This window comes from Papio anubis, chromosome 6 (assembly GCF_008728515.1).
Source record: "Papio anubis isolate 15944 chromosome 6, Panubis1.0, whole genome shotgun sequence".
NCBI lineage: Eukaryota > Metazoa > Chordata > Mammalia > Primates > Cercopithecidae > Papio > Papio anubis.
Window position 1 is genome coordinate 137,159,195 of NC_044981.1, and position 12,541 is coordinate 137,171,735.

A 12,541-nucleotide genomic window follows, 5' to 3' on the forward strand; every position below is an offset into this window, starting at 1 on the left:
ATATTTGTTATATTAAAATCACCATTTAGCAGAAAGCCACTTTAAATAATATCCTTCTAGAATTCTAAAATCTCCAATTCAGATAAAGCTCTTAATCAATAATAAAATGAAGTATTTTAAGATAAGGAATATCAAAATGCAATCCAAACCTAACAGACCCACAGACTTTCCATTGTAGCCCACACTCACCTCTCCCGAGGAACAGCAAACCAGTACTCTGGCTGCTTTCTCCGTTTGCCGTACTGCTGGACCATGGCTGCAGTGTGAGTGGCAAAAGATTTTCTCATTGGTTTTCCCACTTTGATGCACAGGAACATGGGTGGGGTCTTGCTTTTTTCTGCTTTTGAAGGAAGTATATCTGAATCACACATGAAAAAACTCTTCCTCAATATTGACAAATTGATAATAGAAGAACTTTTCAACTTAAAAAGGATAGTGCACAATCCTCTCTTAGTCAAAACTTTGCAGAAACATCCTACAACATCATATCAGGACTAATAAAATTTTCAAGCCTTTTTTAGTACTTAAGGAAAAAGCTTTGGTTGTTTCAGGTTGAAGTACATCCCATGAGTTGCTACATACTGAAAATAAGTATAAAAACCAACAGAATAGCAAATAATGGAGAATTGGGACAATTCATATTAATGAATGCTACTGATAATCCAATTATAACAATGCAATTCAGTTTAGAATTGAGATCTCTTCAAAAAAGGTTTAAACTCCTCTAGATTTAGAAAATAAAGGTTAAAAAAAGGAAGTAGCTTGAAAGATTAAAAGTAAACTACTTTTGAAGTAGGTATCTAGAGATCTATGTCATAGCTCAAGTTCCAAAATAGATACCATATCTTGTAAATTTTCTCTCCAATTGTTAATGCTATCAGCAAAGATATACTCTATTGAGAAAACATTGTTTTCAAATAATTGTACTAATTTGGGTATTACATGTGCAAATTGTAGAAAGGCAATTATACAACAGAATATAAAGGCATTAAAGAAAAACAGCTTACCTTCAATGGGTACCTGAATTCTCTTTAACAGCCACAACTGAACTTCAGATTTATTATCCATTTGTGCACCTTGACAGCTGTTGTCCAGAGTAGATTCCAAAGAGGAGTCTAGAGCCTCTTTAATCACATTTTCTTCTGTAGAAGAGTTCAGTTTTACTGGGAGGGGCTCTCTCTCTTTCACACAGGTCTTATCTGGCTCTTTATTGCCCTCAGTTAGGGGATTGCCTGCCTGGGAAAGAGAACTACTAAGGGTAATGTCTATTCCCCCTGGTTCAATACTTTTTCCATCACTTAATTCTGTTTTCTGCAAATTTTCAGATACCTGTGACCCTTCTTTGTTCTTATTTAGGTAATATTCAATGAGTTTAACTTTATCTAGATCTTCATGTATGTTCAGTGTGTTTTCTACCCGGCTTTCTGGTGAACCAGACTGCTTGTCCACTTCTGGCATTATATCCTGCTTCTCACAGGTTTCTAAATCTAGCGCCCCCTTCAGTTCAACATCATTTTCTGTTCCCAAAAAGGCTAGAGCAGACTGCACCTGCATTTCCACGGCTGAATTGTTTATTTGTGACTCAACCTTCTTTCGTTCCTCTGGGTCAAGAGAAAGGCACTCCTTTGAGGTGTCTTTTTTGTCCATTCCACCATCAGTTTGAGAAGAAAGTTCTTCCAAGTCAACAAAATCATCATCTTCCCCTAGAAAGTTTTCTTTGGCTGTAGATTCAAATGCAGCAGAAGTGTTGGAAGGTTCCTTGCTAAGCTTAGTCACTGTGGGAGAGCCATGGGATGTCTCCCTAGAAGATTCCAGTTTCTTTAATTTCTCTGACACAGAGCTGCCTGAGGGCTTTGTAGGTGTGTGTTCTGTGGACTTCTCCAAAGGTACTGTTGGTCTGGAATCCGAAGTCATGATTTTCTCTCCATTCTGCTGTCGTTTTTCCTTGTTGATAGATTTGAACTTACTGAATGGGTTGATATCCTTTTCTGAAGCCAGGTCTTCCCATTCTCCAGGCCTGTACAGAGGACAAAGATCCTGAGGTAGGTCACTGTTGGGGGAGAAATGGTGGGTGCACATGGAATGTTAAAAATAAAACCAAAAACAAAATGGAGGAAAGGCAAAAAACAAAACAGAAACGCAACGAAAAACTAATACATAAATATACCACAACTTAAATTTATGTTCAAATGATTTCAGAATAAAAAAATAAAATCAAGAAATTGATTTCAAAATGAAACATAAGTCAACTAAAGGAAATGGTGAAAGAATGAATCATGAGAGTTGCATATCCTACTGGAAGCACATGATGAATTTGGAAGTTATACATGAACATGGAGATGTTACCCATAAGATTTCTAAATATGAAATAATAATGTATCTGACTTTCACAAAGGAAAGGATAAAGAAGAGGAAATATTTTAGTATCAATGTCTAAAATTCCTTAAATGTGCAAACCTTTTCCTTTTCATCAAATAGTATAGAAAACAATTACACTAATTTTGAAATGCTCATTGACTTAGTAGCTACTCACTTAACTGCTCCATATAAAGTCACTGACCTTGAACCCTGATTCTGGGTTTCATGGCTTAGGATCTGATGCTTCTAATCATAGACAGCCCTCTACTCCCAAAGGAGATGCAAGAGGAAGCTTCCACTATTATTGTTGGTATATGGCAATTGCTCCATCTTATAATTTAAAAATGTATAGAAAAGTGAATCTTATTTAAAAAGCTCTTATGTATAATACTTACATTTCTTAAGTAAATATTTCATTTTATAACAATATCGCTTTACTTTATAGCAATGGTGCAGCTCGTTTATCAGCTGAAACACATTGTACTGGGATGCAGTCAATTATCTTTCCTTAATAACAGATGCTCTACTTCCCAGATTGGAATTACATAAAAATATTGATTAAACATGTTCTCCCAAGTGTAAAATAAATGATCAAGAAATATACTTTAAAAAGAGCAGCAAACCACCATGGCACGCACCTATGTAACAAAGCTGCACATCTTGCACATGTACCCTTGAACTTAAAATAAAAGTTGAAAATAAATAAAAATAGTAATAATTTCAAATACGTGTAAAAAATATGATTGGAAATATCTTGAGTAAACCCATCCACTTACCACTGCTACTAGTAGTGTCATTACTGGGTTGAAATGCAGAGATATAAAAACCCTTTTAAAGAATAACATTTCAATTTTCAGAAATAATTATATTTTCTAAAAAGGTCAGATCATCTTCAGATAAAACTTTATCTGCTATTTTGGCTTTGAAATAAATGGTTATGACAATAAAGCAACAAAGTACCAGGAAGTTCTGAAGTTCCAAAAGACTGTCTTCCCAAAGTGACTTTATAAACCATCTGCATGAAAGGTTCATGCTTTTTCCAATAGAAAATAAAAGCCTACGTAATTGGTTGGCTCCAACAAATGCTTTAAAAAGCCTTCGTAATTTATAATTCATTTCAATTTAATAAGCATTCATTGAGCCCCTAAGTGCTGTATTCTGAAATACAATTGTGACAGAATCTCTGTTCTGCAGGAACTTGCAAACACAAAATGTTTTGCCCAACACCAGCATCCCAGGAGATGTTAAAAATGTTTCCATCCTAGATTCAAATAAGTTAGCGAAATGTAGCATAATCTCCCTATTGGAACTCAAAACTTAATTAGGCATATTAAAGGCTGTCAGAAGTCCTGCAACAAAGAAACCCAAGTTTCCACATACTTGATTAATAAGCAAAACTTTCTTCCCCTTCTCTACCTAGCTTGACCCCTACAAAAATACCTTCAACTGCACTCTAATTAGCTTTCTAGATTACCTTGTCTACCCCTTTCTTCTTTTACCTAATCCAAACTGCCCATTCCCTACTTGAGATTAATTTCACTATCTGCTTTTTCTGCAGTGCAGTTGCCAAGTGTACATAACGGTGTCAACTGGCTAGTTTGTTAATTAATGTTTTCTAGACTTAGCCGGACACCTAATGATGATCAATAATCCTTTCAGTTGTTCCCTTCTTACTCACTGTGGCAGCTGGAGCCACAAAACGTCCTGCACGTGTGTGCATGCACGCGCGTGTGGGCACACACACACACTCTCACACAAGTACCAAAGTTGAAGGTGACGATGGAGGAGTTTTACACACATCCACTTTTAAAAACTATTGCACGTTGCCATGGGGTAATTTGTACTTACTGTTATTAAACTGTCGGTAATAATGATGTTTTAAGTAATTTTTAACTTTTAAACAATTTATGAAATTCTGAAGATAATACAAAGTTTATTTCACACTGATTCTCACACATTCTTGTTTATTAGACTAAAAATCCTTTATATACCTGCATCCAAGGCAGGAATCAATGCGCAACCCTGAAATAATTTCAACAAATTGGAAGCTGATTCTTAACTCTGCTCTTTTCCTGTAATCATGGCATTATCCCTTATAATCGAGATCATTAAACATAATCTCACAATGAGGTAAGTTTTTATATAAAGAGGTACTGTCGCCGGGCGCGGTGGCTCAAGCCTGTAATCCCAGCACTTTGGGAGGCCGAGATGAGCGGATCACGAGGTCAGGAGATCGAGACCATCCTGGCTAACACGGTGAAACCCCGTCTCTACGAAAAAAATACAAAAAACTAGCCGGGCGAGGTGGCGGGCGCCTGTAGTCCCAGCTACTCGGGAGGCTGAGGCAGGAGAATGGCGTAAACTCGGGAGGCGGAGCTTGCAGTGAGCTGAGATCTGGCCACTGCACTCCAACCTGGGCAACAGAGCGAGACTCCGTCTCAAAAAAAAAAAAAAAAATTAAAGAGGTACTGTCTATTATTAAATAGAATAATTAAGATCCTAGGCTGTAGATGTGCAATGGTACTACTCCCTTAGGAGCCATATTTCAGTAGGGAATGCCCCTATTTGTTTGGCCACCCATTTAGACACTTCTGGCAGCAAAATTTGGAAACTACTTCAGGGCCCATGCTCTGGTGCTATCTTCAGTGGCTTGAGGTTGGGGAAGGGCTGCCTGGACCAGATTCTAACGGCTGTAGGAGTCCAGGGGAATCTACTTGCATAAACCCCCAGGGATTTTGTGTCTGGTTTAGCTCCCTAGTAATTTCCTTTTTTTTTTTTTTCATATGAGCCCCAAGGGCTAGTTTCCCTCTGTACTGTTAGGACCTACTGCTCCGCCTCTTCCCATCACTGAAGGTTTTAAAAATTTTTTACTGCTGGTTTTTATAGAGAAACAGACACAGTAGAGCAAAAGGACAGTAAAAATCAGATCATCTGTATAAGTTAATCAATTCCCTGAGCTTTCTTAACTCTTTCTCTTTTTTCCTGGGGAGCTTCCCTCTCTTTTTAAACAATAAATCCCGCATTCTAAGGCAAAAGTAATCAGGACTGAAGTTAATCTACATTTCAGGGAAAAAGCAAATTGGTATTACTCCCTTTTCACAGCATGCGAAGGTGGTTACTACTCTACTTGACCCAAACCTCTCACTGTGCAGGACTGAGGGAGGAAATGAGTCAGGGAGACTGCCTTTCCTAGAAGTTAAATGAAGACAAACATAACTCTCCTTAGTTACACCCAGAAGAAAACATTATTCTCTTACTGATAGTTGGATACACTTCTTTCAGAAAAATGCCTTTCTTCTTCCATAATTTCATTAAGAACATGCACTGCTTTTTAGAAAAATAAGCCAAACAAATACTATTTTAACATGATGGCTTCTTTTTCTCCTTTAATCTTTATATGTTCAACTTTTCCCCTCATTAACTTTATTCTTTTCATTTCTTCTCATTTTTCTCATTTTCTTCAGTGCACAAATCTTCCACCTTCGAAACCACGTCTACACAATCCCGCAATCATGCGAATGCCCTCATTTTTAAGCTACATTTAACTCTCAACACCCCCTTTTTCCTGGTAAACAAAGAAATGTCTTACGATGGCAAGGCATCTTTGATCTTCATGTGAGAAATGTCATTGTAGAGCGCAATGGAAACCACCTCTTCCATGGGGCAGATGAGACCATACTCCTCACACCCATTTTCAATAACCAGAGGATCAGACTTATGAGGGTCAAACATGATGTTGTTAGGAGTCACAATCATGACACCGCCAACCACACCCTGCAGGAGAAAGCAACAGGACAGAATCACTTCAGGCAGAAATGCTTTCGGCAACTACCACAGAGCTTTAACTAACTCAGATGGCCACTCCATGGACTTTGTGAACCACAGTATCCTATGTGACAATTACATCCCCTCTGTGAGGACCAGAAAAACAGGCTGAAGAAAGGCAATGCTGGATGGTGAGGCAGAGAAAACAGATGTGGCTCACTGAGGCAACCAACTGAGCCTGATTCTATCATAGCTGCTGCAACAGCACAGCTGGTTCTCACATATACGTCTCAGATTTCCCAGATCCTGGTTCTCACATACACGTCTCAGATTTCCTAGATTTTCTAGTTCTCTGTCTACAAAATGGGAGGGGCTGTCCAAGTGCTTTCCCGATCGAGAATACGGGGCTTTACAATTCACTCTGCAAGTCTTCCCCATGTGTCTAACAAGTGCATGGTTCTGTGCTAAGGGAGCAGCTGTTTCTGAGTTATAGTGCCAAAGAATAGTCCTGATATTTTTCTTTAAAATATTTAGAAAGCCCACATCCAACAAAAGTCAACATAAATAGGAATATGAAACTTTTGTAGCCAGAGTGAATACAGCTGAACTATGGAGATTAAAAGCAAAAAGTCGTAGCTTGGTGAAGTCTTAAAAGTCTGAAGGTTGCTCAAATTATAAAATAGACCTTAATGGCCATAGGGATATTATCTACCATGAACAGCAGGATACAGATAACTTTCTTTGGGCAAATACTTTATTTTGGTACTTTTAATGAGTTTAGTGATTATCTTAGTAAAAAGTTTTGTAGATCCAGCAATCCCATTACTAGGTATATATCCAAAGAAAACGAAATCATATCTCAAAGAGGTATCTGCACTTGCATGTTTATTTGCAGCATTATTCATAATAGCCAAGATATGAAAACAACGCAAGCATCCATCAATAGATGAATAAAGAAAATGTGCTATATATACACAAATTATTCAGCCATAAAAAAAGAATGAAATCCTGTCATTTGCAACAACATGGATGAAACTGGAGAACATTATGTTAAATGAAATAAGCCAAACACACAAAGATAAATACTGCATGATGTCACTCATATGTGCAATCTAAAGAAGCTGATCTCATAGAAATAGAGAGTAGAATGGTGATGACTAAGAGGTATGGATGGGCCAGGTGCGGTGGCTCAGGCCTGTAATCCTAACACTTTGGGAGGCCAAGGCAGTTGGATCACCTGAGGTCAGGAGTTTGAGACTAGCCTGGCCAAAATGGTGAAACCCCATCTCTACTAAAATTACAAAATTAGCCGGATGTGGTGGCACATACCTGTAGTCCCAGCTACTCAGGCTGCAGTGAGTAGAGATCGTGCCATTGCACTCCAGCCTAGGTAACAAGAGCGAAACTCTATCTCACCAAAAAAAAAAAAAAAAAAAAAAAAAAGAGGTGTAGGTGTTTAGGGGAAAGAGAAGGATGGGGGAGATATTGGTCAAAGGATATATACTTACAGTTAGGAAGGAGGAATAATAAATTGTCTAGAATAGGCAAATACAGAAAGACAGAAAGTAGGTAAGTGATTGCCTCACAGAGATGGGGGTAGCAGGGAGGGGAAATAATAGGGTGGGAGAGTGTGAAATGGGAAATAACTACTAATGGTTATGGAGTTTCTTTTTGGGTAATAAAAATGTTTTAAAATGGATTGTGGTGATGGTTGCACAACTATGTGAACAAACTAAAAACCACTGGATTTTACACTGTAATTGGGTGAACTGTATGTTATGTGAATCACATCTCAATAAAGCTGTCTTTAAAAAAAAGTTTCTTTATGTCAAGCATTATTTATTCTTGTTTGCAAACTTTATAAATGCACATCGGTAACATATTTTTCCTATTATCTAAAACTCATATGAAGTCTCCTATGACCACAGGAATTCACTGGTTATCAAGATAGTCCCTTCTCCAGAGGCTCACTAAAAGCTGAATTTGTTCTCTGTGAAAACAAAAAAACAAAAACACCCAGAAAACAATCAACCAACAACCAAAAAACTAAAAACAGGATACAGCAGATATTAATACTAATATCACCAACAGCAAATACAGGTTGAGAGCTTACTATTTTCCAGATTAGGTGCTAAATTCTTTACATACATTATCACTTTTCATTACAATACACTTATTAATTTTTTTATTGTTCCTATTTTACGCATGAGAGAAATGGAAGCTTAAGACATGTAAATACCTTGCTCCTGGTCTCAGAGTTAGTGGGTGGTAGAGTTAGAATTTAAATTCAGTGAGTCTGACTCCAGTGTTTGCTGTTATATGTGTATTATACTATCTCCCTAACAATTCATAGGCCCAAACTAAAAGAAAAGAAACAATGAATCCAAGGTCGCAAAGAATCACATTTCCACTCTGTGATAACATTTACCTCAATAAGCAAAATGGCCAGGCATCCAATAGAGGAAAACTAATAGATGCTTGTCAAATCTAAACTTGACACGCTGGGTAAGATCTTTTAATGTAGCCTCTGTTCCAGTAACTTGTAACCTTTAGTTTTTCATAGATTTCAAGGAAAGAAAACAAATTACATTGCTATATACCTTTCCATCGGTGAAGTATCGACAATTCATTTTTAAAAATTTCACCACACCGGGCTCGTCTTCTTCAGAAGTAGATGATAAGACTCTTTCAATGGGTTTTAAGGCCTTTCGTGCTAAGTCAGCATCCTTGTGAAAGCAAAAAATTTCAAAATCAAATAAAAGCACTTTTTCAAACAAATTATGTGGGTAGATCAAGCCCCATAAATTCCCTGTGACTATACTATTTCTATTTATGTGGAACATTAAACAGGCAAACATCCTTTGTCCTTCAAAAATATCACAAATGTAATAACAGATATCCAAATCAAACTAATTTTTTTTTTTTTTTAAGCAAAGGCATATGTATGAACCCATAAAACTTGCTCATGAAATGTCTTTAGAAACTAACCTCACTGGGCTGGGTGGGGTGGCTCACGCCTGTAATCCCAGCACTTTGGGAAGCCGGGGTGGGCGGATCACCTGAGGTTAGGAGTTTGAGACCGGCCTGAGTAATACAGTGAAACCCTGTCTCTACTAAAAATACAAAAATTAGCTGGGCATAGTGACAGGTGCCTGTAATCCCAGCTACTTGGGAAGTTGAGGCAGGAGAAATGCTTGAACCCAAGAGGCGGAGATTGCAGTAAGCCAAGACCGTGCCATTGCACTACAGCAGTCTGGGTGACAGAGAGAGACTCTGTCTCACACACACAACAACAACAACAACAACAACAACAACAAAAACACTAACCTAAATGAAAAAATTCATATTAGACTTGTGATTCAATTTATTTTTTTTAAAAAAAGGATGAATACAAGTAAACTATCCATGTCATTGGAAATTTAACTTCATACTTTTACACAAGACATGCATTTTTGCCTTTTTAAAATTTTTTTTATTTTTATTTTTTTTTTGAGACAGGGTCTCACTCTCTCACGCAGGCTAGAGCGCAGTGGTATGATCATGGCTTACCACAGCCTCAACCTCCCAGGCTCAAGTGATCCTCCCACTCCTGAGTAGGTGGGACTACAGGTATGAGTCACCATGTCTGGCTAATTTTTAAAATATTTTGTAGAGACAGAGTCTCACTATATTTCCCAGGCTGGTCTCAAACTCCTGGGCTCAGACAATCCTTCTGCCTTGGCCTCCCAGAGTGCTGGGACTACAGGCGTGAGCCACTGTGTCTGGCCATCTTTGCCTTTGAAACCTTAAATGTGAGTAAGTTTCCCTTGGAGATGATGCATTCTCCAATTACCTAATCTCAACCATCTAGGGAGAATTTCAGATATTATCTTGCGAAAAATAACATGTTCAATTCTACAACTCACAAAAAGTCTCTTTAATAAAAATGAACTTCAGTGCATGAAGTACATAATATACATACAGGCAATTTATCATATTCTGCATCTGATGATGAAGGAGAGACAGTAGCACCAGGACTGGATGATGATAGCCTTAAGGTACTGGAAGGAGAGTTGGCATCTGGCACAAAAAGGACCTGAGAATGGGAGAAAAGAGATGGGTGAGTACCCGGAACCAGGCAAACCACTAGTGAGTGTTTAGAGAAGTTATTCTCTGCACAGTATCATGTTTAGTGCATGATAATGACCTCAGTTGCTTTCAAGAAACTCATAAGCAACTTTTAGTGTCTTAGACTAATCCATGAAATGATACTCAGCATATGAATGTGTGTAGTACAAAGGTTACAGAACATGCCTATAGACACTGCAAGAACTCAAAAAGGGAGAGCAAAGCCAGGCACAGTGACTCATACCTGTAATCCTAGCACTTTGGGAGGCCGACGTGGGCAGATCACCTGAGGTCAAGAGTTTGAGACCAGCCTGACCAACATGGTGAAACCTCGTCTCTACTAAAAATACAAAAAAATTAGCTGGGCATGGTGGCACATGCCTGTAGTCCCAGCTACTCGGGGAAGCTGAGGCAGAAGAATCACTTGAACCCAGGAGGCAGAAGTTGCAGTGAACCAAGATCGTGCCACTGCACTCCAGCCTGGGCGACAGAGGGAGACTCAATACCTCAAAACAAAACAAAACAAAAGAAATGAAAAAGGCAAAAAGAAAGGGAGAGGAAGGTGGGTAAGTATTCTGGGCAGGCCAAGCTAAGCAAGTGGGTCCAAGTGAAGCCTTGAAGAATAAGTAGAAATTGGATAGGAGAGAGGGGAGAGCCCTCCAGGATGGGGGACTAATAGTATAAGGGAAATGAACAGAGAGAAGCATGGCTTCTAAACTTAATATCTGTGCCAGGTAGAAATGGAACAAACCCAGCTTGCTAACTCCAAGCAGGCTCTGAGTTCTAAACTAGTATGGTCATTATATGATAAATTATATAAGGTAATATCAATACAATGATCCCAGCATTTTCTCTTCCATCAGTGTCTGGGTTATGTAAAACTAAAAATCCACCCCCCACGCCCCCACCAAATTATACAGAATAGCAACCTTCTGCAAAATATTCTGGTTCTCAAAACATTATTACAATCCTTACATTCAATACTCTTTTAATGAGACATGCTACATTGTGGCATCTATCAAATATAATCTTTTGCTTGTTTGTTTTTGAGACGGAGTTTCACTCTTGTCACCCAAGCTGGAGTGCAGTGGTTCGATCTCAGCTCTCTGCAACCACCACCCTCCGCATTCAAGAGATTCTCCTGCCTCTGCCTCCTGAGTAGCTGGGATTACAGGCGCCCACCACCAAGCCTGGCTACTGGCTAATTTTTGTATTTTTAGTAGAGACAGGGTTTCACCATGTTGGTCAGGCTGTCCTTGAACTCCTGACCTCAACTGATCTGCCTACCTTGGCTTCCAAAGTGCTGGGATCAGAGGGATGAGCCACTGCGCCTGGCCAAATATAATCTTAAAATGATGATCTTTAATGTTATAAAACAGAATTCAGAGCTAATCATGTAACAACTGATTACTGATCAATATTGGTATTCACTGTCTCCTATCTTTCCAGTCATTTAAACCTCACTTCAATCCAGAAAATATTTGAGACAACAATAAAAAACACATTAAAATAAAAGTGGGAAAATCAAAGTCAAGGAGATATAAGATGAGGATTGATTACTACTAAAAATATACGCACCAAAACTAGTAACCACTCATTAAGAAGTGGGCCATAAAAGTGACTCTAAGTTGCCATATAATTAATGCAAAGAGACGACATCATTAATTAGCAGAATTCAATTTCCATGAGATAAAAATGAAGAAGTTTCTCAGAAGTACATATACTCTCCTATAGAATCTCATACAAAGGAGTGTCCTAGACTGAACCATTTGTCCTCTATGATGCACTAACAGTAAATACAATAACCAGTTTTGGAGTATTGCTTTTTACAGCATCTTCAATATGGGTCAATGGCAAATGTCAAAGTTTATAGTTCTGTAAAAAGTAATTTACAAAGGACTAAAATTTTGTGGTCTTGGTATACAGCTCTTATTTATCTTATATTATACAGCTAAACTAGAGTAATGAATGGATGGCGTTTTTCCCAAGCAATTCTCCACTATTATCAACTTTTTTTTCATCTGAACTCTTAAAAAAAGTATTAGGTAACAGAAATTGTGATTCAATCGTCTGAGCATTCCAAATGTTGAATCTAAAGAGTAATTCCTAAGCTTAAATAGTTGACTGCACTGTAGAGAGAGGTGGGCAGCAGCCAGAACATCTGCTGCCTCAACATGGAAGTGAGCCTGGATCATGGGCAGGGGTGAAAGTCTCCTATTGCCTTCAGAAAATAATTTTGGGTTTGCTCCCAACACATATGCAAATCAGGATTTGAGGTCTTAAAGTTCTTAACCATACAGCAATGCAGTCA

The 12,541-nt window shown here is 38.2% G+C and overlaps 1 protein-coding gene across 12 annotated transcripts in view; it reads right to left on the minus strand.

Annotated features, from left to right (window-relative positions):
* Positions 1 to 12,541, minus strand: part of NCOA7 (nuclear receptor coactivator 7) — a 155,674-nt gene that overhangs the window by 40,453 nt on the left and 102,680 nt on the right. For 8 of the 12 annotated variants that reach the window (XM_009206162.4, XM_009206155.4, XM_017958354.3 and 5 more), the window contains 5 exons: positions 10,085 to 10,198; positions 8,724 to 8,849; positions 5,948 to 6,132; positions 1,008 to 2,050; positions 190 to 358 (listed from right to left, as the gene is read on the minus strand). In XM_009206162.4, the coding sequence (XP_009204426.1) occupies positions 190 to 358; positions 1,008 to 2,050; positions 5,948 to 6,132; positions 8,724 to 8,849; positions 10,085 to 10,198 (1,637 nt within the window). The remainder of the gene's footprint in view (positions 1 to 189; positions 359 to 1,007; positions 2,051 to 5,947; positions 6,133 to 8,723; positions 8,850 to 10,084; positions 10,199 to 12,541) is intronic. The other 4 variants (XM_003898224.4, XM_009206158.4, XM_009206157.4 and 1 more) reach the window with 3 other exon arrangements.